We start from the raw sequence: 27,660 nt of genomic DNA on the forward strand, positions 1-27,660 counted from the left end.
GCAGTGTGTTTGAGCCAGATAGAAACGTGCTGCGCAGGAAAGAATGGGAAAGGAGAAATCAGGAGGCCCAGCAGGAGGATGGCGCATTTAACACAAGTTACTCCCTCTTCAGTGAACCGTACAAGGTAGATGCTTCCCAGCTGGGTGGCTCTTTATTTCTTTATTTATTCTGCAGTAGAAAAATGTAGCCTCCAGAAGGCATTGTCCAGGTTTCAGCATCCTTCCACAAGTCCTAGTGTCACACAGTTCTCAGAGAACATCTACAGCTTGTTGAGAATAATTTATATATATGTATATGTATAAGCTACTTAGGATGTTCAGTAGCAGATAAGAGTGAAATAAACCAGAAATATCCTAAGAATATTTGAGATGGAATTAAAACTAGGAGGTGAAGGTGACAGTGCCCTGTTTTTGCAACACTTAGAAGAAAACAATTGTGTTAGAATTGTGTGGTGTGAAAGTCAAACAATACAGTAAACCTTGTGCCCTGGCCAAGGTTAATGCAATTAAATGTTTTCTTGTTCGCTTCCTGCCCTCCCCCCCATAAGCATTAGCAGCAAAATTTGTCTTCAAGACATGTTTTACCCTTACCAAAGGCAGAAGTTACTTATGAGTCCTAACTCCCTGTTTTATCCCTCATAGTAACAGTAGTGAGATGAGACACTACCATCTCTCCCCACCCCTGTTAGAAAGGTCTAGCAGGATCTTCTGCACTTACCAGCTGCATCCAGAAGCCTGCAGACCAAGTGCTTGTGAACAGGACCAGAGAGCATTAGCCCATGGGGACTACTTCTCTCCCCCAGACAATTCAGTGACTTTGCATGCTTCAAAGCATCATCTACCTTGCCCTTTGAGTAATGCCCAAGTTACTGCTATAGCCACCACATTGTGAAGCCGTTCCCTCCACACAGCATCACTTGTCCTTGATGCTCTGGGTGCTTTAGTGCCTCTTTCCAGTTCTGTTTGGGACCTGGCACTTGGCTTCTGCACCTGACTTCTGTGCTTCTGTGTTGCTGTCTGTGCCTCAGGGTCAGCTTTTATCTTGCTGTTCTTCCAAATTGTTGTTTGTTTCGAGTCCCTAATAAAAAAAGAAAGATCTACCATTTTCAAACCATGATAGAAGACAACTCTGTCTGCCTTGAAGCTGACCTCCAGCTGCCTGAATTTCAGATTCATTACAAAGGTATTTAGAAACCCTGGGAAATGTCTTTAACTCCTCCTTAAGGCTCTACTTGGAAAAGTCAACTGTGCAACCAATCAAGGGCTAATACATGAAAAACAAGCCTGAAAAGTTTAAGTTAGCTGTGTCTCAGTGGCTCTGCTGCAAAGGGGACTAATAATTTTCTATTTGGTAGGTCCAATCAAATAGACCTCTAATAAAAAAGGCCTGTCCTTTTGCTGGGTCTCTGGTAGCGTTTTGTCTGTAGTACCTAAAATTGGTAATACTGAGACTCAAATCACTTATAAAAGCGGTATAGTTGGAATATTCTGGGCAGTTTAATTATTATCTACGTGCCAATGTACTGAATGTCATGGCGCAGACTTCATATGCCATGAACACCTGGGTAGTTTCTGAGTCACAAAGCCTGAAAGCACTTCTATGCAACCACACTATAATACTATCAACTTTAAGAAGAGTGCATGAAAAAACATTTCTGTCTCTAAAGGCAGAGAGGGTAGTGGGGAGATGAGAATAATGGCTCCATTCATGCTTCTTATCTTTAAACACTATGTCCCTGTTTTGGACAAGCGTGTAAAGAAGGTGGTGCAGAAATGCATCCTACATCTGGCTTTGCCAAGGAGACATGGAAAGTCCAGGCCAGCTGTACGACCCACCCACAGCTCTGTTAGTATGACAGTCAGAGCTGCTTGGGAAGACCAGTCATTCTGACAGTACTGAACACCAAAACTTCAGCAGTGGTGTACTCTGAATGTCATGTCTACACTGGCAATTGGATCATTGTGCTGTCTGAACTAATTCAAGCATTTGTCAACCTGCAGTGTGGGGGTGCAGAGCTGCGGCTTGGCCATCTTGATCTTAACATGGAGAGAGGCTGACAGCAAAAGAGGAAACCTTTTTGTGAAAGCAAAACTGAAATCCACTCTTATTGTCTTTAAAGATCATGTTCAAGTTTTAGGTGTTTCCAGAGGGGAAAAGTTACAGCAGACATTCACTAAAAGCTCTGATTAAATTCAGTATTCCTCTGCACAGCTTGAGAAGCATGAGCTAATACCAAAGGATTTGCCATTCAGAAGGCCATATCTGAAAATAAAAGGCAAACTGGAAATCTCTTAAATCTCATGTCCTCTCTCACCTTGACATGTATCACTACTCCTGTAATATCAGATTTTCTGAAAAATCCTGACTCTTCGGGTTGCCCCTTATCCTGTTCAAAGTATCCATAGCAACCCTTTGTGAAGGATTACAGGAGATCCAGTATCTTTTACTTAAAATGTCTTTTACAGTGGGTAAAAAGTAGGAGTTTCATTTTGGATATTTCCTGGACAGAATACCTTGCCTCATTAACCATAACCAGTTCATCTTTAATGAAGAAAAAATTCTGATGGCCTTACATGCAACTTTCAGGCTTAATTTTAGAAGTGTTGGATCTTGCAGTCTTCAAATGCATGGATACATCTTGCATTGCAGAAGAGTATCAGGGCACTGTAAGTTAAATATGTTTGCACTAAATGCTTCTTCTACTTACTCATTTCATGTTTTCCCTATGTGAATGATTAATTAAGACCAGTGATATTTCAGAGCAAATAATAGGACAAACTGTTACATATAAAGCTCGTAACAAGTTACCTCAGATTCTGTCTTGTTCCCAAGAGGATGCAGGTGAGCTCAGCTCAACACAAAATCTTCTCACCTTGAGTTGTCTCCAGTGTATTCAGAAGGAATAAACAACACCAACCAGTTGTCAGCATGTGCTGTGGTACAGGCATTAGACCAGTTTGCTACAATTATTCTTTTGTTTATTGGTCATCTCTCAATAGGAGGTGTCTTTGTGTGATCTTCACACCACATCCTTATAGAAGACAATCTGCAATTAGGCTTTTATTTACTTCCCAACCCTATAACAGCCATCAAAAAGAATGGACCTTCTGTTTGGGAAGTTGTACTTCCCAGGGCCAAAGCTGGTATGTAAATTCTCTTACGTTCATGGACTTAAGAGGCCATCAGGTAAAGAGCTGCCTCACAAGCTCTCTGTGCTGTAGGAGGCTTGTGAGTGTCAGGGGCTGGTTCCATTTGGTGGTCCTATTGCCATGCTTCCAGCAGAGAAGGAAACCTCACGCCCAGCCTGGCTGAATCAGGCTGGGTGCAGGCCAAAGGGCAGATCTCCCTCCCTGCAGGGAAGCTGAAAACACATCCCTCTCTGCAAGGTATGTACAGAAGTTGGAGGATCCACTGGAAGCACAGAAGAGATCCACTGGGTAAACGGAAAATTTTCTGTGCCTTCCAGAAAGTAATTCTGCTGGTCAAGGAGATGCCCAAGTGTAGAAGCCATTTCATTGACCCCAGGAGACACAAGAGTATCTCCAACCATCTTTCTTTTCAGATGTATGTGATAATTCCCACTTTTTGTAGCAGGTTATTGTCCTTGTGACAACCACAATTGCATCTTCAGTCTGTAGGAGCTGAGCCATCTTATTCCAAGTTTGCAAAGCAGTGTTTCGAATGCAGTACTTCTGAGTTTTTCCCTTCTCTCTACCCTTCCATATATATTATGATATATATTCAACTCTGTTAGGACAGCATTGTAACAAATGCATATCAGAAAGCTAGCTGTAATGTATTTTGTGTAGTTACAAGGTAGTGTCCTTGAAATTTGAGGGGATGAGTTTCAAGCAAGGCAGGACTGCTTCTACTGCCTAGCTTAGGAAACCTTCCACAGAGTTCCTCTGAAAATTAGCATGTGGCAATCACTGCGCTCATTTGTGGGGCATATTTACTTGGACTCAGGTTTTTTTATAGGAAACCCTAAAAAAAATTGGGTAATAAGGGAATTTCCCTATACATTTTTATTTGAGTGACTCAATTTCATTTTAAGTCTTAAACCAAAAATACTAATGTTGCTGTTACACCTTTCATATTTTTAATACCTTTCAGTGGGTCTGTCCACTCCCTTTACTCCCTTCCTTCTCCTTCTTTCTTTTTTTCTCTAAAACAGAGAGTCTTGAGATAAAAGCTTTGCCTTCTGAATCCAATGGGAGTTTTCCTATCCAGACCCCATGTCTGGAACAGAGAAGGGAGAACACCACTGGCTCATTACTATCTTCCTCTGAAAACCTGCAGCAAAGAACATCACACACCTGAATCTTGGCAGGGCTCAGAAAAATCTCAGCTACATAGATGCTAATGATACACCCTTTTGCTTACAGTGGCTTTTAAAACAAAAGTTGTCAATCTTTTCCAGCATGTTTTCTTTTCTTGTTTTATTTCTTTGTGGACCCTCTTCATTCAGGAAATAAATGGATGTTTTAAAATAAAATAATTAATCTTAAAGAGGTGGAAGCATAGCTGTGTCTCCCCTGCTGCACATGGCAAGCACTGAGCATTGTGAAGAATGTGAGAGGTTGTATTGGCTTTTCTTTTTTTTTTTTTTTTCAAAGAGGAGAGTGCCCTAGAGGAACTATCCTCTCAGAGAGTTTTCAAAGAAGGGACAGAATCACCTGTAGTTTTTCCATTGTCCCACGAGTGTTCTTCAAGTCACCTCAGAATATTTGGTTGGCTTATACCCGGTGAATTCATTCAGTGCTTACAGTGGATGTTCCCAGCTGCAATATAAAATTGGAAATTTCATCGGAAATATGAAATATGGAATTGGAATTGGAAATATGAAATTGGAAATTGGGAATGCAGTGTTTTCATTCATGGGTGAAGGAGAGCTCACACTGGGCTGCAGGAAAAGTTGTGTCATGGTCAGATTTAATCCAAAACATTCTGTGTAGTTGCAATAATAAATTTTCTAGTTTCCAGGTAATATACTTTAACTACAGCATGATACCAGTGATAGATTTCTTTTTTTATGTACTCTAAGGCCCTTTATAGCTTTTCCAGTTCAGGGTAGATTTAAGATGTTGACAAGTGTCTTCAGAGACAATAAGGATTTTCGATTTCATCCCTCAACGCCACTGCTGAATAAGCTGGTCCTACTTCAGTAAGAATTTCAGCAGAAGCAGTCAGGGAATTTGGCTTTTTTTCATACATTGACTCTTGCAGAACTCTTGATTTTTGTTTTTCAGACTAACAAGGGGGATGAGCTCTCGAACCGCATCCAGAATACGCTGGGCAACTATGATGAAATGAAAGACTTATTAACTGACCGATCAAACCAGAGTCACCTTGTTGGGGTTCCAAAACCTGGGGTCCCTCAAACATCTCTCCTCAACCCCAATGAGCATCTTATTGCAGACTCAAGACCACCACCTCCTCCCTCCATTTCCAGCACTACTACTTCCACACCAGCAGCCCAACCTGCCCAACAGAGCAAAAGCACCACGATGGGCTGGCAGAAGGCTGGGCACAACGCCACTTCAGATGGCCCACAGAGAGCGAGCAAGCATGGGCACCGGTCACTAGAGTCACACAAGGGTGACTTCAAACTGGCAAACCAAAAATCCAGTCTGGACAAACTAAAACGCTATGCACCGAGCCCCACTTCTTCCTCCTCCTCCTCTAACGCTGCCCAGCAAAGCTCACTGAGGACCACACTGGGAGACAATGTCAACAGAGTGCAGCAGCCAGCAAAGCTCAATGGTAGCTCGGAAGGAGGAGCTCAAGCTCAAGAGAGGCCAGCAAAACACAGTGGTGGGCACTGTGTCCAAAACTTCCCGCCCTCTCTTGCTTCGAAGCCCAGTCTGGTTCAGCAGAAACCAACAGCTTATGTCAGGCCAATGGATGGTCAAGACCAGGCTCCTGACGAGTCTCCAAAGCTGAAGTTACCAGCAGAGACAACCAAGTCATATAGGGGAGTGCCTTCTAACAAGCCTGATTCAACCAGGACCAAGTCAAAGATAGCCAAATTCAGCATTCCTAAGCAAGAAGAGGTAAGTGGTTTTACGCCTTTTACATCACCTCCCCTTGGATGGATGGATGATACAAATGGCATCTGTCGCTTTACACGTTTTTAACATATTAGTTTGCACATTTACCTTTTTTTTTAAATTAACATTTATGTAGTATATTGCAAATAGCCTCACAGCAATGTAAAGATATCTCAACAGTGAAATGCTGCCTTCAGGGCCATGACACTTCCAACACTTCTTACAATGGCATATTTTCTAGTAGGGTATACTACTTCACTGGCTTTTCTAGTCAGGTGTATTACTTATAACTGTTCATGTTTTGTGGACTTCTTTGTCTTTGGCAATGATCAAATGAAGTGCTTGTGCTAAGAAGTAGTTCTGCTGATGTCAATGATGTCAAAGTAGTTTTGCAGTCTAAATAAATTCCTTAAATAATACGAAATTTGTGGAATAGATGAGGATACAACAATGACACTCTCCTTTTAGTTCATCGTATCTGTTTCCGTTTCAAACCAATTTCTAAGAAGACTGAGGCTTGCTTCCTGAAAAGTCACCATCTGTAGAAACCCAGCCACGCTGCAAGTATGAGAACATACCTGAAAAAGCTTCTAGACAACATACGTTCATTTACTTCACATTCCGTTTATGCCAGTAGGACACCTTGCTTTATCACTTATACAGTCCGTGGTTTTCCATTTGATATTTTTGGATGAGGAGGAAATGGTTGATTTTGACAGAATAAAGGGTGATTTCTTTTTTTTCTCAGGTTTATTCAGAGGCCTGTGTGCCAATACAAAGATGGTCACATCACACTCTTGTGCAAATTGATAGATCTCCCATGACTTAAAAAACTTATAGTATTTATAGGACTAAGTTACTCCATTTGTCAGAATCACTGTGACTTTCACAGAGCAGAGACAATTATTGTTTACTCTTATTTGACAGCTGTGGTGTGTCTTGAGGTGTTTTTAATCTTAACATTTTTATTTCTGGTGTTGTTAAAGGAGAAGGAAAATCTAATTTTTAGTGGAGTTCTCTGGCCTCTTAATACCTGTTTTTCAGAAATGGAGTTGACTATTGTATTCCCCCTTCAGGTTGGTTTGGGAAAGAAGTCTCTCTGGAAGCAATTACTTCTCCCAGCTCTTTTAGACATTATACCCATGTGGTTTTTTTCGAAGTGAAAGTTCCATCAGTTCCAAACAACATCTAGGTGGTATGTTGTTCCTGAAAAGGGATTGTTTTAGGCTTTTAAGACAGATTTTATTTAGCAAATTTAGCATTCACAAACTGCTGTAATTGTGCAGATAGATCAGGTAATGGCAGATACTAATATCCATTTAGCTATTATTACCTCTTTCCGACTTGTGCTTCTATCTGCAAGTGGGAAGTATTGTAAGAATTTAAGATGCCTGTGGCAACTGTCTGGATCTTTCAATTTTCCCCCCTTTACATGTATGCAATACTCTAAGGACTAGTTTGGAAAGGAATTTTGATAGGCAATCATTTGTTTGTCTGAAATTCAGGTTTTACCATTTGCATTCCAAATTTGCCTACCCCAGGAAAGAAAGCTTTCATTTCTTGTATGTAATCCATGCTGATGCACAGGGGTAAATTTACACTGCAGTTCCTAGACATGTAGACATATTTGCTTAAAACTCACTTGCTTAGATACTGATGGCAATGTAGGCTGTGGTAGGAGAGAGCTACTAAAGTGTTCACCAACTTCTCACAGATTTTGTGGGATGCAGTATTAATTAAATAGTATTTGATAACATAATGAAAATATTCAGCTGCAGTTGAAGGAGGTGGACAAAAACATTGTCTGGTAGGTTAAAAAAAGAGCTAAGTGATTATAAAAAATTATGGACAAATTAGTAGAAAAAAAATAATAGGTACTGTAGGTGTTGGGTTTAGAAATTGGAGCTAATGAATGACAATGTTTAGATCTCATGTTGGAGGGCTAAGAGTCATAGTGGTACAAGTGCCCAGCTTTTTTCTCCTTCATCCTGACATTTCCTTTGTTCTAATGTCTTCCATCCCAAGTGGCACAAGATTAAATTGGTAACCAGCTGGTATTGCTACAGGGAGAAATACTGACCAAGACTGAAAGTTTTTTTCAGTCAGTGTTGCCTAATCAACCCTCCCTTTAATTTTCAATCATATTTCTTTTTATTTCAAAGTGGTTTTCCATTCTTGTTATTTGTATCATACGTCTCCTAGCACAGTTTTGTAAGAATTTCCATGCATTTTTTATATCTCTGCTTTCAAACTCATAAAACTTACTGGCATCAAATGTTCACTGTCCCCTACTAGGGACAGAAGTTTTAAGCTATTCTCAACACAAAAGCTGTCATTGTCCTGTGAACATTTGCAGGCAAAATGAGGCCTCTCTTGTTCAGAGTGATGCTAACGGTGATGGCCAGGAAAGATCTTGTATCCCTAGTGGCCATGGAAAGACTAGAGATGCCATATAGGATGATTATGAGGGAAAGCAGGCTGATAAGTGGGCTACAACAGTGTCTGGGAAGCTATATGGAGACAGAAATGAGAGTGGCAGAAAGCTGCCTAAGAGCAGCTGGTAGAGTGTGGGAAGGAGTTGAGGGGCAAACAGCTTGGGTTATCTGGAGTGCAGGTGGTGGAACAGAGCTTTATGTCTGCTAAAACAGGTGTGTGACTGAGGTGGGCTTGTTAGGGCAGTTGTTAGTGTGCTCTGGGGGTTAGTGTAGGCAGTACTGTGAAGTGTTGCTGGCTCATGGTGAGCTTATTGTCCATCAGGACCCCCAGGTTCTTCCCTGATGAACTCATGTCCATTCAGTCAGCCCCCAGCCTGTACTATTGCTGAGGTTATTCCTCCCCTTATTGTGGAGTTTATGTTTACACTTATTGAGCTTTTTGAGGTCCATGTCATCCCATTTCTCCAGCCTGCCAAGGTCCCCCTGGATGGCAGCACAACCCTCTGGTGTGTCAGCTACTCCTCCCAGTTTTCTATCATCTCCAGACTTGCTGAGGGTGCACTCTGACCTATCATCCAGATCACTGATGAAGTTGTTAAACAGTATTGCTCCCAGTAGTGGCTGTGGGGGCACACCACTAATGCCTGGCCTCCAGCAGGACTTTGTGCTACTGACCACCACCCTCTAGACCACTTCTACAGTGTTTGCTTTTTGTCTGCATGTCTGATTTTGTCATTACACATATTATTTTTTTCTACTTTCAGCTCTTAAAATGTGCTCATAGTGATGCTAGGTCCAAAGTCTGTACCTTTCAGCTTGGACTAGACAGGTTCTACAGCTGCTTAGCTGACCTGAAAATTGAACTGCAGAAGGCTGCAATGGAAAAAGATGCAAATAGAGGAAGCAAGATGTGGATGCAAGGTGAAGGTGTGAGATAAAACGTGACTCAAAAACTGAGAGGCAGGGGGCAAGGGAGAAGATGCCTGGCCTGGCCAAGTAGAGAAGTGAATGGTGAGAAATTACCATTTCCTCAGCTTGTGCAGAGATGGGGCACATGAAGTGATGAGCACTTCTGTGTGACATTTCAGTTTTATTTTGATCATCATGTGACTACAGGCAACTTCAAGTTCCACAGAAAAAGAGCAAGAAACAGGAGTATATTCGTATAGATCAGATTTGCAAGTCCACTTACAAATGCATTGAAATTGAGTCCTCTGTTTCCATGCACTTCCATTTAGCTTATAGTACTTTCAAGAGCCTTTCAGTATATCTAATACCTATGCATTTTCACTTGTGCTTACCAGTTTGAAGGAACCATCAGTGGAAAAATAAACACATAATGAAACAAAATTAAGCCTCCCTGTAAGAACTGAAGAATAAGAAGCAATGTCACGCAAAGCATGTGTATCTTCAGCACGATACAAAATCCTCTTCTGTGCATCCCTTGAGATTTTCAGAGAAACAGGGCACAAAGTTGGCTGCAGCACAGTCATTATTCACTGGAAATAAAATCACTTGAATACAAATTATAGACCATTACTTTTCAGTACAGGAAAAGGTTGATTTTTAATGTAGTTCAATACTGCATTTAATATTTTTAATCAGTTTTGGAAAGCCTTCAATATCTTGACACAGACTGAAGCTTATAATTTTTTTTTAATTGTTTTAATGAGAATAACTTGGATAGACCTGTGTGTAGAAAGGAAACAGTTACTCATTTGGGAATTTAATCTTTAGGAGCCAGGTTCATTGGTGTTAATTAGAATCCATACCCAACTTTCCCTCCAAAATTATCATACTGCTCTTAGAAATGATAGCTTGTCATCTCAAGTACTGCTATTTCACATTTTGAACTACTTAGAAATTATATTGCTGTAGGTAAAAACCACTATATTGGATAGAAGGGAAGAGAAATGTGATACCAGGGTACAGAGAAAATAAAGTGCCTCTCTCTCTAAAATCTGGTGAATGAGACAATAAGAAAAACCTAAGATGGCAAATCATGTTCTTTATATCAGCATTCTGTTTTTGAATTTCATCTTACAGGCAGCAGGTTGCTTTTTATTACATTAAATAAGCCTTATGTATTGTCTTTTGCTTACTTCTCTAAGGGTTACGAAGCAAAGAAACCAAGATTGTATTCAAGAATGACTAGCAGTCTAACAGTAAAAAGGATAGATTGGGTTTTGTTAAATTTGGGAACACGCTTATGTGAAATGTAGATAAGGTCATCCTGAGGACATGTTCTTATTCCACTTCACAGAGTACTTACACAACTTCTGCAGCAGATGAAATGCACAATAGATTAAATGTTGATATTTTTTATTTATTTTTTTTTATTTATTTTTTTTATTTTTGCCCTGATCTTACTCAGGCAAATTCCTATTTGCCTGGAGAAGACAGTCTCAGCAGTCATTCTCGTTCAAGTGGCTATATATAGCTATCAGCATCTGGCACACACGCTAGCAAGTGTTCTTTAAATCTGCAATCTTTTTTTTCGCCTATCAGTTCTATCCCCATGTATTAATGGAAAGCAAAAAAACCCACAACCCTTTCCTATTCTTCTTCCCTCTCTCTGAAAAAAACCCTTCCCAAATATGGACTTAATGTCAGTAATTTGTTCAAAACCAGACTCTTTTGAGGAGAGCTTTGGTGCATAGCACATATAATAAGTAGTTCCATTCCAGTTTAGAATTGAAGGTAGAAGTTCATGTCTGAAAAAGCAAGCACAGCTACATCTCATTTGACAACAGAAGCTCCAGGGTAGACTAAATTGGGAAGATGGTAATGATCAGTGCATGCTTCCCCTGGAAATACCACATATCTGGAGCTACAGGAAAGTAAAGGGCAGACTGTGTCTTGTGCAGGAGGAAAAGGGTTTAGAGGAGACCTGAATAAGTGCTTTTCCTCAGAGGCATGATGCCTTCTTCCCCATGCTGCAACAGAGCCTGTTGAACTGTTGTAGGACTAGGAGTTGAATCCAGGTTTTTCTTCTCTGCTTCCCAGGGTGTTCAGTTCTGTCCCAGAAAAGCAGAACTGAGAACAGAAGAGCAGTTGAAGAGGCTTTTAGATAAAAACAGAGGGAGAGGTTGAATGCATTAGCAAAAAAGGTCCAGACTTCTTCCGGCCCCATTCTAGGATGTGCCCAAAGAGGCTGGAGATGTAAGTGCAAAATTAAGTGTGTTGATACTCCTCTACCATTTATCAGCTTTATTGAAGAATTGCAGTGCTTGAGAAGCCAGTTAGCACTCACAGCACTCAAGTACTGTAAGTATGAGCCAGTTGTAGATGTTTTCTTTCCCAGATGTTCATGGGAACGATTTAGCAAGCTGCATTTACAAGAAGACACAGCTCAGTTCATCCCTGTAATGGTACCGCTGACCTTCCCCACAAATAAAGGATGTTTTCCCACGTTTAACAGGAAGAGCTGGACAAGAAGAGCAGTGTGGTGCAAAGATCCCTGCTAGTTGTCGGGTATTCAGGACCTTCGAGTGTGTCCGTGGGAGGGCTGTGCATTACTGCCTGTTTTTATGTAGGAGACTTCAACAGACTAGGACTGCAAAGAAAGAGCGCATTAAGCAGACAGAGTCTTCAACAGACTAGGACTGCAAAAAAAGAGTGTATTAAGCAGACAGAGTGGCATTTGAAACGCTCTTAACAAACACAGCAGAGACCACAATGTGCAAAGATGGATTTTCAGTGTAGTTTTCAAATTGTGACACAAGCCCTTGCCTTTCTCGCAGTTACTAAGGCACACAGGCAGATTCCTTAAACACAGTGGGCCTCATCTCTTGGGTTATTCTTGCATGGCAGCTCTTGTAGAAAGAAAACACTTTTTAGACACCTTTACTTGACTTTAGAGCTCCTTAGTTTTAATATTTCTGCCCTTGTTTCTACCCTCGACAAGTTTCTTCTCCCTTTTGAATTAAATATCAAAATATTTTCCTGGGAAAGCACTATCTAAACTTATCTGTAGGTTTTTGAAAACAAAGGATTTATTTACACAGAGTTTTCTGTATGGACTGATTACCATATAGTATGTTGGATGCGTTTGTTGCTATGGTGAATCACTTGTTGTTCCTCATTGTTTTTCACTGGTAGGATGACTGTCATCAGAGAAAAATCTCTTGAAACTAGATGTAAACTTATGATTGGCAAGGGAACTCCTTAATGTATGCATCTGCCTTTTTTGCGAATGTTCTCTTGAGGCTTTTTTTTCTAATTATTGAAAAAATATTTTGAGCAATTCACTGGGGTCTCTCCTAAGTCAGATCCTCCCTTTGGTAAAACTGATCTATCCACCTTTTCAAAAGTTGGAAAAGTAACCACTTTTGGGATAAGGAAGGATCACTTGATGTAAGCATGCAGTTCACTATGACAGAAGTGTGTTCCTCTTTGTAATTTTTTTCCTCACAGAGTGGATGGTTTGGTTTATTAATCAGTTCTGGAGCTGATACAAAAGTGAATGCGTAAAAATGTCCACAACCCTGTATAATTGCTTCTTTAGTTCCTTTTGGTAAACACTGCAGTCACTGATGAAGGAAATAAGATTTCTAGAACTACAAAAGACAGTTTTAAAATTGCACATTTTGTCTGATTTTTTGTTTGTTTATTTTAATCCATTGCAGTGCTTATGGTGATGATAACTGGATGTAATAAAAGTCCTCCCTACCAGAAACAAAGTAGCCAAACAGACCTCCTTTGTGAAATGTGTCTGGAAGATACCTGGCATTGCTATCACTTTCCCATGGCATTGCTGTCTCAATCCCCATTAACAGGGATTGCTTCCGGGCCTGCAAGGGTATCCAGCAGTTGGAACAAGCAGTCCTTTTCTGGAGGCAGTGGCAGGAGCTGTGTGCTGTCGCATGGCCCTCCCTCAAGCACCAGAAGCTGTCCTCGGCGCTAGGTTTTGGCTGAGCATCTCCTCTGCATCTGTTTCACTGCTCCTTAAAAAAAAGGAATGCTTAGAAAGGGCAAGGGTATGGACAGAGAGCTGGGGTGGGCTTGCTGTGGATTTCGGATTACCAGTGAAATACTTAGATGTGCACAGCTTCTCAGGCCTTATATTGCACAACACTGGAGTGTTGTCTCAGTGTGCAGTCAGGTGTGGAGTCCAAGCCCTTGTTGCTCCTGCAGAGCAGTTACTAATGCCAACTCATTCTCCTTTCCAGTAATTATAGCAGGGTAGAACATTTCTGTCTACTCTTTGTCTTCACAGCAATCTACAAGGGATTGTGTGGGATGTAAAGGTGGTTTATGATGTCTTTTTTTTTTTTTAACCAACCATGAAAAATATTTTGCTGCTTTGTTCTGTAGTTTCCCCAGTACTTCCATGAATCAGAGTGACATGAAACTGTCACCACTGAACATACTCACGGGGGTCAGTTATGACTGATGAGCAAGAGAACCAAAGGAAAATACAGCCAGCTTCACAGATCACTGTTAATTCCAGCTAAATAAATAATGTATATGTGCCACTTGATGTCTAAGGTTAAAGAGGTCAAACTTCCGGTAATTGTTGCAAATGCATCCAGCCGGGCCAGAAGCAGTTAAATTCTATATTGTTGGTCACATATTCGCTTACAGTAAATGAAGACAAATATACCCTCAAATATCTGCATGTAACAGACTTTATTCACCCTGCACATTGTAAAGTTGTCATTTCCGTAGCACTTCAGATATGGAAGATCTATCCCTGTGGTACCACAAAATAGCTTTCTAGAAAAGTAATTAACAGAAGACTTTTTTTTCTCTTCTTCTACTTCTTTTTTTTTTAAGTTCAAAAAAGATAAATAATGTAGGCGTCTGATTTCCTGTCACTCTTGGTTAACTTTGTATGAAAATGGATAGCTTCCAAATTAAAGTAGGCACCGGCCTGTCTGGAGAAAAATGCATCTGTAAAGAAATGTGTACATTACATATTCATGTAATTCCAAATCTCTTAATTGTATTTTATTTATAACAATCGCATGTTCTGAAATACAGTACGTTTATTACTTCATGAGCTAAAACCAGCATGCTGGGAAGACTGAGGTTTCTTCTTACATGATTTAGGATAAGCATTTCCTTTCTCAAATTCCCTCATACATGCCCCACTCTGTTCTCTCCCCACCAGCATGTTTCTCTGAGATGGAGGCTCAGTGTGAGGTAGCTTTATACCACATTGCATTCAGAAGATAAATATACAAAAAGCATTCAGGCCAGTGAGCCATAGAGTCAGGACTACTGAAATCCAGCATTTTCTCTCAGGACCAAATATTGCTATTCATATTCCTCAGCATTTACTGCAAATGGCTGTACGAGAAGCTTGTGAAGCAGGAAAGAGAGGAAAACCAAGAGTATTTCTTGTTAACTCATCACTAACACGTTTAGGGAGAGACTGGATTCAGAATGCTCTCTCTGCTTTTTAACTATTTTGAAATGAGATGTTGAAGATCAGAGGTTTTTTTCTTGCACATGCTAGAGATTATTAGTGTTGAAGTACCAGGAGTGTGATCTATTGTTAATCAAATTTAGCATTTATTTGAAGCTAGTTGTACAACTGTGTTCAGATGCAGAGACAGGTACAGCTTTATGTGCCTACTACAGCTTCTACACCTGAGGTAGAAAAGGGGAAGACAGCTGCGAGATCATTGGTTACAAACATGGTCCAAACCCAATATTAATAAAAAATATATAGATTACTGTGATTTGGTGGTTATGCATGCATACAAATTAGAATCTCCAAGACATCTGATAGAAGAAAGCACGTTAGGTGGTTAATTTCTCTTTTCATGGCAGTAGCAGTCCACAGTGGAAATATGCTGTTTAGAAAAAAAGGCATGGGACTGAGGACCAAGTGCAATGTGAGAGAGATAGTTTGAAGAATATTGTAGGCAGATAATGTCTTTCTTGCACCAAATCTTAAGTTGTTTAGCATGCAGCAAAAGTTAAAAATACATGGATAGAGAGAACCTAAGAATGAGCTGGGCCCCTTAAGAGTGAAGGAGACTGAGAAAATAATTGTGTGGGAGCATAAAGGGAAAAGAATTAAATTATGCTTTGAGAAACCCACCAAAAAGGAGGGGTTAATCTTGGTCTAAATTTTTGTCCTCAGGGGATGACCAAGTGCAATGTGAGATAGACAGTTTGAAAAATACTGTAAGCAGCAGTCGTAATTTCTGATATAGTTTACATGCATAATAATTCAGTAGCATAAAGATGGCTGAGCAGGCCCCAAAACTTTACTTTTTTTCTGCAGTGTGTTTGCTGCTATGAGGAAGCCTTTGCAAGCACCCTTCCTTTCTGTGCAGTTCCTGCTCCCAGGTGGGAATAGGCCTATGGCCAGAGGGCATCTCTGACAAAGAATCAAACTGCACTATTGCTGTTATTCCTAAAGAAACTTATCCTCTACCTTGAGGACAAAAAGTTAGACAGTGACCATCACTTTCTTCACAGATGTGATAACATTTTCTTGGAAGGAAAATGCAGTACTCATGTTCACAGAATGGTATGGCAGGGTGCACAACGCTGGTGTGGGACATAGATGTACTTTCTGTGGGAGGTGGGAGAGGTGAAACCTCATGCACAGGACTTGCTGAATGTCTGTGAACAGCCTCTACACAGACCTGGAGTCTACAGAAACACAGTAGGTCTTTTTATTTTTTTTCTTCCTTTTGCCCCACTCAGAGGGTCTACAGCGTCTGATAATATCCAATAAACCAAAACCAATGCATCTTTTACTACTGTAATATCTTCTATTCAGGAGTTTCAATGCTTTTTATAAGCATTAATGACAACTCTGAAAAGCAAAGGAGTTAGCCGAGGTGCAGGCAGATGGGGACTCCCATCTCCATGGCACCACCAGCAGCTACAGCACAGACCAGGCATGCTCCCCTTGGCCAGGGTTGCCAGTGGTCTGGGCTGAGGTACCATCTGGAAAATGATGCAGAGGCCGGGTATAGGACAGGATGGTGCACCTTCTCCCATCCCCAGACCAAGGCTGGCCACACTCACAGCTGGCCACAGGCGCAGAGCGAGCACAGCGAGGGTGCATCGGTGTGAAACCAGAGAGCAAAACAGGAGAGACTGGACCCCCAATTATGTGTTCTGAGGTTTGCGCTACAGCTCACCATGTAGCAGAGCAGTGCATGAAACTCCTCCGTAACTTCACACGGGAAATGGAATTTAACACAGAAGCAAAACTAAAGGCTTCTTTCTAAACTCTGAATTACTGTTGCTCACTGTATTTCTTTCCATCACTTAGGTCACTTGAGGCAGAGACAGTTCTTGAGTGAGTATTTCACTTAGTGTTTACCACTTCCCTCTGAGTTATTCACTGCACATGCTCCACTAAAAATTAATAGGAGTTTTGCCATTGCATTCAGTGGTAGCGAGATCAGGGTTTGACAGGGATGGATTCTTTCTTTTCTACATTGTATAAGCTTTCTTTGGTCAAGAAGATATTGCTTGAGGGAACACAATCTTTTTTTTTCTTCAGTCTTTCTTTGTTTTGTTGTAGAAATGGAGATGTAATACTTGTGGTTGCTATTTGACATCATTATTACTTTGAAGAAAGTCAATCATAGTAATACAAAGTAAGAACTAGTGGTAGAAGGTGGCATTTGAAGTCATAAGTGCTATGCTGTGTTAATCTATTAACTTTAGGACATATCTTTAGAGCATCAGAGGAGCTTCTTGACCAGTCTGAGGTGCTTGAGTCATTTTTCTCTCTTGTAATTAAAGTTTCAAGTTCCCTGTTCAGAATCTGTTCCCTCACCAGCTCTTCAGTGAATAAATCTATGTGAGTGATTTCCTGACAGTTGAACATTAGGAATTACGGCATATCCCTGCACATAACTTACAGAACTATCTCAATGCACAGCGAAGAGACCATAAAACATGCCAAATGGGGATTTCTCAGCTATGCTAATTGCTGCTATATAAAGAGCATGGGATGAAGGGCTGACACAGAGGAAGTTCAACTAAAAAGTACCTGCCACAAATCTTTGAAGGTTCACAGAGAAGAGAATCCTGCTGCTGCCACTTCATGGCTGAGCTCTGTGGAGCAAAGCCTTTGTGGCTGAGCAAGCTCTGGCACAGAGGGTGGGCTGCTCCCTGGATGCAGGACAATGCACAGCCAGGTGCTGGGGCAGGATCTGTCCCCTCTGGGATCTGCTGCTGGCATCAGGGGGCCAGTGGGACTGGCAGTGGCACAGGTGGCCATTCCCACCTTCTCGGCTCTTCGCTGCCTGTGTGCAGTGCCCAGGCTGGGTTCTCATCTAGCATGAAATAGACCCAAATGCAGGCTAATGTATTTCTCTTGAAATTGGCTGGACCTCATTTTCCACTCCCATCTTCTCATCTATGAGCTTGACTCTCAAAATAAAGCTGCTGTTTTCCTTAGACTGAATTTTTATGTATTCAGAGCATGAGCTGGTCTAACTACTGGACATCCAACTACCTCTTCCATGAAGCTTAGGCTTGCCATTCAGTGACAGGAAGGTGCTGTCCACATTAATGATCCTCCAAATTTTGGACAAAATTTGCACTAAATGGACATCCATGCCAAACTTTGCAAACAAGCTCCATATTTGTAGAGCACCTGGAAAGAATTTGCCGCATAGAGGGGGAGACAGAGTTCAGCAAATGTGCTGTGGCCAGGTGTGAGCTACACTCTTGTAGCTTTTTTAAATGATACCTTTTATATACTGACTACAGATAGGTATTTTTGCACTCAGTGGAATGGGGCTGGATTACTGAAATCATTTTAAGTAGTCCATTAAACATCACTGCTTTGCACTGATTTTTATCCATCTCATTTGAACCCTTTGCCTTGAGTTGACCCAGCAGACAGAAATCAAGAGTTCTGTGGCCCGGCAGCCAACAGCTGCTCTGCTGCTTGTCCACCTACACACTTCTTTTTTAAACAACTTTTCTGTACTACCTCTGAAATGCACATCCTGCTAAATATAATAATTAATGTGAAAAAAAGGAAACCAAGTAGTTATTATTCAATAATTTGAATATAGTTTTTTTAAAAAAAAAACAACAAATGAACTTGACAAATCAAACAGTGTGGAAAAGAACTGTGCCTTTGCAGGCCCTGTGGGAAATTCAGCTAATGAATTGAAGAGTATCAGTTTCTAGATAGACAAGAAAGTCTGCTTAATTTAAATAAATAAATTCAACTCTTTGCCTCCTTACTTTAAAATCATGGGTTTGGGCATGATCACATAATGTGAACAGAGTAACTTCCATGCTGCCTGTGTGGTTTGAAGCACCAAGCAAAATACAATTAACTTTAAAATGGCAAATTGTAATGCTATTAAAAAAATATATATTCTGCCTTCCGGGTGTGACTATCTTTTAAATGTGATGATGTCACCCTGTGAGCCATTAAGCTGTTATCAATGAGCAGGCTATGCATTTTCTAATGATAACTGTGGAGTTAAAAAAGACTATGATGTTTCTTCAGTTTGTTCATCATTTTTGTTTGGTAATTGTCCTAAAAATCAATGACAGCTACTGAGTACAGAAATTTGATTGAACCAAGTATAAATATAGGCAGCAATTTAGGCTGTTCCTACTCAATAGGAAAATGTCTTTGGATAATAAGTGGATTCCTATCTAAATTCATGAGTTCTTTTATGACATTTTGGGTTAAGCCTGAAGTAGATTAATCTTTTTCTGATAAAGTTGCATAAGCTGTGATTTCTCCGGTGGCCACATTTAATTGGATATTAAATAAAGTGCTTATCTTAACACCAACAGGTTTTATAGGCTGTATTTTCTTTTTCCCCCAAACTGTATTTCACAGATTAAGTAACAAGTAGCAGGCGCAGACACACAAAATTATTGATTAAACCATGATACAGTCAGATTGAAAATCAGACTGTGTTGATTCAGGTCGGCTTTTGAGGTGCATGACTGCTACTGAAGGATAAATGCACAGGACAGAGGGAAATTACAGGATGGTACCAAGAGCCATGAGGACGGGTCAGCTCTGTGTGATCATCCTTTCCTATATATTCTTCAGCAAATACACAGTGAGATGGTTTTCTCTTGGGTTTGACAAGAATCTTGAATTCCTGATAATGTTTTTGAAAAGCTTGAGGTGAGGATTCATTATGCAAGGTGCAGTACAAGCACACAGCAAGAGGTAGCCTGTGATAGAGCCTATCAGCCCTGGAAAGGCACAGGAAAGGTTAACAGGAACCTGGAAATTAAATTAACCTGTCGCACCTGGAAAAGAAGATAGGGACAATGCTGAGAGGAGTACCCAAATGGAAAAACATTGATGGTGTTGAAGTGGAGGAAGTCTTAATAGGGTGAACAAAGACCACACTTGGGTGGAAGAGTGAGACAAGGAGGAGAGAATGGAGAATGTGAACCTGAAAGCAAAACCTGACTGGTACAGGAGACATTCATCTGGTACTCCACTTGCTGGAGAAGGTAGACCAATGAAAGAGCTCCAGAGGGGCAGAACATAGTTAGAACTTGCTGCGTTTATTTTAATGATAATAAAGGACACTCTGTGGAGCTGAAAGGACACTTCTGTCCCAGAGAAGGGCAGCATGTTGAAGGAATCCGGCTGGATGGCTTGGGCATGTGTGAAATGGATGGAAAGGAATAACAGCAGCTGTGCAGGGTGAGACAGGAGGGGAACAACCAGTGTGAGCCGGAGGCCTTGCAAGGGGAGGAAATAAATGTAGACATTTGTGTTGAGTAAGCTGCACTAAACCAAATGATGTGGAGCTCATGCTAATTGCCATTTTTTTCCCACTGGTATGACATATTGTGAATGTGAGAACAAACTGATGCCTCCCTGTGTAATGATGAAAACTACTTTTTACTTTCTGGGCATGGAGTTGGCAGCCTTGTGATAGTGTTTCATTGGTTTTGTCCTCATATATGGGACAAGAAAATTGCAGTGGCACTCTGCAGTCTGCTCAGGAGCTTGGACAGCTCTTTCCTGGTGGATTTATTTTTACTTTGGCATGTTCAACCAGGAAGAGGTGCGGTTTGGTTTGGGTTTTTTTTCCTCTTAAATAAAATCTACCTATTGCACAAAGCATGCAGTTGTTCCAGAGCTAATGTCAGACTTGGAAATTGTAATGACTGAAGGGAGGTCGCAGAGCCTGGCAGTGCTGCAGGTGCCATTGCCACGCAGGCTGCGGTAACTCCTGGCTGCTGGCATCGTTTGGCTGAGATTCAAGGCACAACGTGCTAAAATCCCAAGTGTGTTACTGAAAAATAAAAATGGAAAGTAGTTCCACCGAGTAATGGGGACATGCATAATGGCCTTGTGCTAATTTCAGTCTGGGTTCTCTCTTTTTCGCATAGTTGAAATAGTTTTGTCCAGATGATAAAGATGTTGACAATTATCTTCTCCATCCTCCAGAGACCACACAAAGCTAAGTTTTTCCTTTTACTTTCTCCTCATTTTCTTTTATTCCTGGCTTGTTATGACTTTTGACATTGGCATGAGGCTATTTTCTAGAGGAATTTCCTCTGCCTTCTTGGCTTTTGGTAATGTAAGCATTTTGTTAAGTATTTTTTCTTTGAAGTTGTTTTTTTTTGTTAAGACTTTTTAGAACGGTGTTCTCTTTGCTTCCTCTCACAGAAGTCAGCTAGTAAATTAGCAGCCATTATTGCCCCCTAGGCTTCAGAAGAATGGTAAATTGCTTAAAAGCTTTTCTCTGGCTTGTTTTATTTCCAGTAAAACAAGCAATTCCAATAAAAAAACTGGGAAAGGGATGAGAAGTTTCAGAGCTTGTGTCGGTTTTGGAGGCCAAGAGCTGGATCAGGGGCTACATCAGCCCACATCTATGTACACTGGTTTCTGCAGTGAGGACGGCATTGTTTGCAAGGGTGCTTTTTGCATGTAAACCTCGTTTCTAGCCTAGTAAGTAGACATGGGATTGTTCAAGGGGACACAGATTTATATAAATGTCTGTACTCTCTCAATGTGTCAGAGCTGAGTTGAAAAGGCCATATCTATACTAGCCCAAAATGTAGGTATGTTGTATTTATTTATACCATTGACCGAGGACTCTCCAAGTATGAGCTGGCCTCATGCCACCAGCACTGGAGATTTACCTCTTTACTTGCTCGTTTCATATTAGATGTAAAGAAGTCATCCAAGTTCCCAGTGTCCGTGCACCCTAGCAGTAGTTTAATCTCTGGTTTAACAGAGGGTCTTTGTAAAATTCATGTACGCAGATACAGCGTTTCTAAATTACCAACACAACAGCAGAAGCTTAAGTGCAATTTTTATTCCAATAAAGATGTGATGAAATTATGCCTAATGGTCTGCAGACTGCACTTTTATATGCACTTGCAATGCTCCCGTTGACTTCAACTGCTGTTGTCAAGGTATTTCAGTGCTACTGAGCTAAGGATCATTACCCTGTGCTATTACAATACATTAAAATAATGCTACCATTTTTCTATTATAACAACAATACCTGGTGACTGAAGGCTACCTCCAACCCAATAACTTGCAATCAAATATTTGTTTCAGATTTCAAAATGCATATAAACTATGAGGCTTGCTAGCCCATACCTCCACCCTGGTTTTTTATTATTTGCATACAGACAAAGCAAACTTGGCACTGATGAACAGTTTAGAGATGTTAGCATTTTTTAAGAAATGAGAATTTTATTTTATAAGTAAGTTGAGTAAAGCTATATTTGAACATTTGAAGCTTGCATTAATTTCCATGCAAACAACATTGGAGTGATATATCTGGACTGTACATATCCCAACTCCCAAAGCTTGAGTGTTTCAAAAGCAAAATTATTCCCTGACTGCTGTTGATGCAGCATGCACCAGGGAATGCTCATACAAGTGTCCTGGAGCTGAGCTCATTTATTTGATTTCTGATATTAAATCCAACACACCAATTTTTCCAAAGTCCTGTTTGCTCTAATATAATGGAAAATACTGTACTTAAGTGCTGTGGGGGAATAGCTTTGCAGAGATTACTTTGCTGGTTGCTGAGAAATTAATAATTTTAAATGCATAAAGGAAAGCAAATTCACTGATTATATAGCATTTGCTATTCTTTCTGGTTGTTTGCTACATCTTTATCTTTTTTTTTTTTTTTTTTTTTTTACTGCCTAAAAAATAAACACTATGAAAAAGGAACAACTGCAAAAGGCTTGAGCAGTTGACTGATATTACCTTTATGATAAAGTGGACCACAGACTTGATGAGAAAAAAAAAAAAGAAAACATGACTGTGAGTTCCCTTGGAAACCTCTGAAAACTCTTCTTAAGAATGTATGCACAACATCTGCCAGAGAAAAAGGAATGAGGACTTGATAGCCAAAACAGAATCCAGATGTGCACAAAACTGGGCTTCTTGCTGTTTCTCCTCTGTTGCTTGCACTGTGCATCTACAGCTATGAGATATGCAAAAGCATAGTTGATTCCTATGGCAGGTCCTTTGCTTACTCCCCAAATCCTGAAGTTGCTTGTTTGTTGTTTTGTGTTGGTTGCTACTAAGATGGGAAAAGCCCTTCACCATATCTGAAGTTTTCTCTACCTATTTCCTTTTAAGAACCAGCTTTTAGGAGCTATTCTTCAAGATGAAAATATTGCTATGAAAGAACAAATAATAAATGAAAGAACAAATAAAGTTATACAAAGATTGAAAAACTGCATTTTTCAAGACAGCAGACCAACAAGTTTCATTGCAAAGGTATTTCATGGTTCAAACACAGGGCTCACTCAGAAAGGATGAAGAATTTTGCTTGTGGAACAGATTCAGCCTTGACTGTAGAAGTTCTAATTTGGCCTCTTTTTTCTGTGCATGCAAAATTACAGATACAGAATCACCTGCTTGTGGCCTGTACATCAAGTCTGTTGCTCACTTATTTTAAGCAACAGATTATCAACGTGTAAGGTCTAGTACCCTGCACACTGGGATGGGCATCATAGATGTCTTCAAACATAACATTACCCAGACAGTGTGAGATCTCTCATGTCTCTTGCTGAACAGACAAGTTAATCACGAAATAAGTGGATTGGTTGGTGCAGGATCAGTGTAGGCCTGTGCAAGAGGACACTGAGTTGCAGCATTAGGTATATTCAGGAGACCTGGGCTACAGTTCTGGTACTGTTACCTTCTGGTGGGTATCTCCCACTCCCTGTGGAGGGCATGGCCAGCTCTCTTTATTTCCAGAGAACAGCAATAGAAGGTGGTCAGCTGCTATCCTTGAGGATGCACACCTCATCTTAACAGAGTTACCACACTGGGTGAGAGTGGTAGAGGCAGGTGGAAGGTTAAGAGGCAGAATCTTGTATTATCTGGAGGCCATTACTGCAAAACATGAACAAAATGTACATGGAAGAAGAGCAGCCGTATCATCAGCACCACTGGTTTTCTGGCTGTGTAGCCCCCTCATTATTAATGGAGGTGTCATTTGAATACTTTGCACGCTGGTTTGCCATTATAATCTTGACATTTACCATTTGCAGATAGTTATATACTTCTGTGAAATAGCACCGATGCAGTGGCGTTAATTATTTGCATTATAAAGCTCTCCACTGTCTAAAAACTGGTTCTCATACAATAACCTTCTTTTGTAAGCATGCAAATATGTACCTACAGGAACACTTTGCAAGTCCCAACCCCTTCATGTAAAGGTGCATATCACTGAAATGTGCAGCTTTTAAATCCTGACATCAGTAATATACAGTGTCTCAGCTTCTGAAATTAGTACTAGAAGAAGAGAAGTGAGGACTTGGAGGTTTTTGCCAACAGTAAGAGCTGTATTCAAGCTTCTTTGATCAGATGTGCATATCTCTGAAAAACAATTGTACTCCAACGTACTCATCTAGTTCTGCCCAATACTGAAAATAAAATAATAAAAAACCCCAAAACATTCTACAAAGAGATTTAAATTAAACAAATGTATTTACTAGGGAAAGGACAGTGTTATGACTGAATGGCTTAAAATACATCTGAGGTAAAACTGCTGTTCAAATTATCAGCAGATTGGCAGATTTCCTCATAAAACAGTCTATGGACCTCAATAATCACATTCTCTTTCTTTAATTATCACAGATTTACAGACAGAGCAGTTCCAGAATACCATTATGGGAGTTTGCATAAAACCAGCTAGGTTATTTAGCTATAATAGCCATAGCTCAGAAAGATGGATCTTTGGGGTGAGAAGAAGAGAAGCTGGAGGGTCTTTTTGTGTTATGAGAGGTTCTCAAGATACTGCCAGCAACTTCTGATGGACATGTTGCAGTTGTGAAGGTTCAGTCACTGTTGCATTAATAATCCCACCCATCTTCCACAGGGAGTGATGCTATATCCCTTTTACTTTAAAAGGGATGCATTTCCTCTCTATTAAATGATGTCAGGTGACCTTTTAAAATGTGTGGATCAACAAAGGAGCGATAAATTTAGTGCATGTCATGATTAAAAGGTCCTCCTTTTTTATCTTCTTTTTTTAAACATGTCGTTTACGAATAGAAGTGCTAGTGGACAGTTCAGAAAGTGTTTTGAATTTGTGTTTTATTGGACATGATATCAAATTTTGGTATTGGATTGTGCAACTGAAATGTGGACTTACTAGGTATTGGCTTTGCATTATATTTCATATACTGAGTGAATGAGTTTGATGAGCAAAGACGGAGGATAAGCATGCAAACTACCCTCATTGTTTTATATTAAAAAGTGAATATTTAAGAGCTGAAAATGCAAATTTGTTTCAGTTACACGGCGCACATTTTTCAGTATGCAAATTTGCCACATCTGTGTATTTGTTTTGCTGTAGACACAACCAGCAAGAGTTTAGTGATGAAATCTGTTCTTAATTATGATAGCAGCTGTTGGAGCAGTAGCCATTTTTTTCCTCCTGATGTGAAGTTGCCTGATTTACTCATTTTTGTCTGCATTTGTCAGGCCTGCCAGTGCAGAGAGAGAACTCTTTGTGAGGGGTTGCAATTTGTTTTCTGTGCGAGAGCCAATGAAAATTGACTAAATCTGCACAGCAGGGTAGTTTTATCTTTTCTTTTCCTGCATTGCAATCTGTTGTACCTCTGCTCCTGCACAAGAGGCCTATAAAACTACCAAATAAATGAGGGAGCTGTTAAGTGTTCCAGCAAGTATCTTAAGCAGCAGTTCGTGTAAACGAACTGTGCCTTGATGAAGAAGAAAAAAGATGTCTGACATCATAGCTGTGGGACAGATGGCATTAATGTAATATATTGATAAACACTTTGGAAGCTTATTTTTCCTTCCTCAATTATTTCATTTCCATGTATGAGCCCAGTAGATCAGAGAAGTTTTTTAATGCCAGAGAGTTTAATACTGTGTTTCCTTAAGATTTTGATAATAGGAAGAAAGTGTGGGAGTATTACAAGAGGATGACAAAAAACCTCCTTTCTGAACACACAATCTCCTACAGTAATTTGTTAATGAGGCAATGTTGTTGCAAATCAACACAGAAAACGACCAAGAATGCTTCATAGCATAATGACAAATTGGCCAAAAACTGCAACGCAAATGAAAACAGAATAAAAAGAAGACATAAGTTATTGATACTAAAACTTCTGTGCTAAGAGCCTACTGAATGAAGCATTTATGGTCTCCCTATAATGACAGACTAATAGTCTGTTTCATACTGGATTGTTTCCACACCAATATTTCATGCTTTGCTTCTTTTTCATCTAGGCAACACTACATATAAACACATTTCAGCCCTGCTCCTTTCTAGGTTAACTTTTTGATGTTTTATCCTGCATCACTTAAACCAACGCAAACTTGACCCCAGAAGATAATGAAGGCAGGCTTAGGCCTTGAAAGAATATGCAAAAATTGTCATTCTTAATTGAGGGAAGGAATTTACTTTTGCTTCCACAAACAGAGTTCAGTGGATTTTATAACCTTTCACTTAAGAGGATTCTCTCTTTATTTTCTGAAATTCCTCTTTTCTCTTTTGACCTTTAAATCCTGCATTTAACCAAAAGAAATGCAAGATCATGAGAAAATGAGAGGGTGCAGGTAAAGTTTATCTTACTTATAGGTGGAGGATATCTCAAAGTTAAGCTATCTGAAGTAATGAGTTGACTGATGGATGGTTTCTCATTAGAAGAATGTGTTTAAATATCATGAGAATTGGCACACTGAGAATTTATATATGGGCATTAGTAGAATGGGATAATTGTCAGGAAATTCTGTCCACAAGTAGTTGTTTACTTAGAAAAAAAAAAGGAGAAAGAGGATTATACAGCGGATTCTGGTGGGGAACTGGAATAGTATAAACATAGTATATCAGAAAGAAAGCACAGTATTTTATACAGTGATGAGTGAAGTGTCCTCTGAGGAGAGGCTGATGGAGCTGGTACAGTTCATCCTGGAGAAGAGGAGGCTGAGGGGAGACCTCATGTTCTCTATGACTACCAAAAAGGAAGTTAGAGTGAAGTGGGTGTTGGCCTCTTCTCCCTAGTGACTAGCAATAGGACAAGAGGAAATGGGGTCAAGTTGCACTAGGGGAGGTTCAGATTGGATATTAGGAAAAATTTATTCACAGAAAGAGTGGTGAGGCACTGGAACAGGCTGCCCAGGGGAGGCACCGTCCCTGGAGGTGTTAAAAAAATGGGTAGATGTGGTGTTTTGGGTTACTGGTTAGGGGTTGTAGGGTGGATGGTTGGACTTGATGAATCTGAAGGTCATTTCCAACCTTGTTGATTCTATGATTCTAAGTGTACTATGGCAGGGCTCAGCTTTTGGTATCTCTGCCTGTCTGCTGCCAGTGCAGCCACCTTTGTGGTGGGTGACTGTGGGGCATCGTCAAAGGAATAAACAGCATGTCTTACAATTTATAACTTCCTTGTTTACTTTATTTTTCTGAGCTTTGCACGATGCCTGTTTTTCCCTTTTGAGCTGTGTATGTTGTTTCAAATAGTCCTTTGATTCTCTCTGGTTCTCCATATTTTCCTTTAAGTGTGACTTCTTTCAGAAAGGTACTTCATCTCCTGTCAGGAAGCCCAGGAGCTATTGCTACTGGAATATAAAAAGGACTTTTTGGACTTCTGGTCTATGTCACCTTCATGTTTCCGTGTCGCATGCCTTTTTTCATGAGAAGGAAAGTTGGGAGGGCAGAAAGAGTCATACGTTAGTGGAGAAGTGAGGAAGGTTTGGGTTTCCCACTGAAGTTATATTTAAAACATG

General features: G+C 40.3%; 1 protein-coding gene across 1 annotated transcript in view; it reads left to right on the plus strand.

Annotated features, from left to right (window-relative positions):
* Positions 1-27,660, plus strand: part of AFF3 (AF4/FMR2 family, member 3) — a 345,281-nt gene that overhangs the window by 60,810 nt on the left and 256,811 nt on the right. The window contains exons 2-4 of the mRNA XM_010001439.1: positions 5-125; positions 5,251-5,573; positions 5,703-6,054. Coding sequence (XP_009999741.1) covers positions 5-125; positions 5,251-5,573; positions 5,703-6,054 — 796 coding nt within the window. The remainder of the gene's footprint in view (positions 1-4; positions 126-5,250; positions 5,574-5,702; positions 6,055-27,660) is intronic.

The sequence above is a fragment of the Chaetura pelagica genome, unplaced genomic scaffold, assembly GCF_000747805.2.
Source record: "Chaetura pelagica isolate M959 unplaced genomic scaffold, ChaPel_1.0 scaffold377, whole genome shotgun sequence".
Lineage (NCBI taxonomy): Eukaryota > Metazoa > Chordata > Aves > Apodiformes > Apodidae > Chaetura > Chaetura pelagica.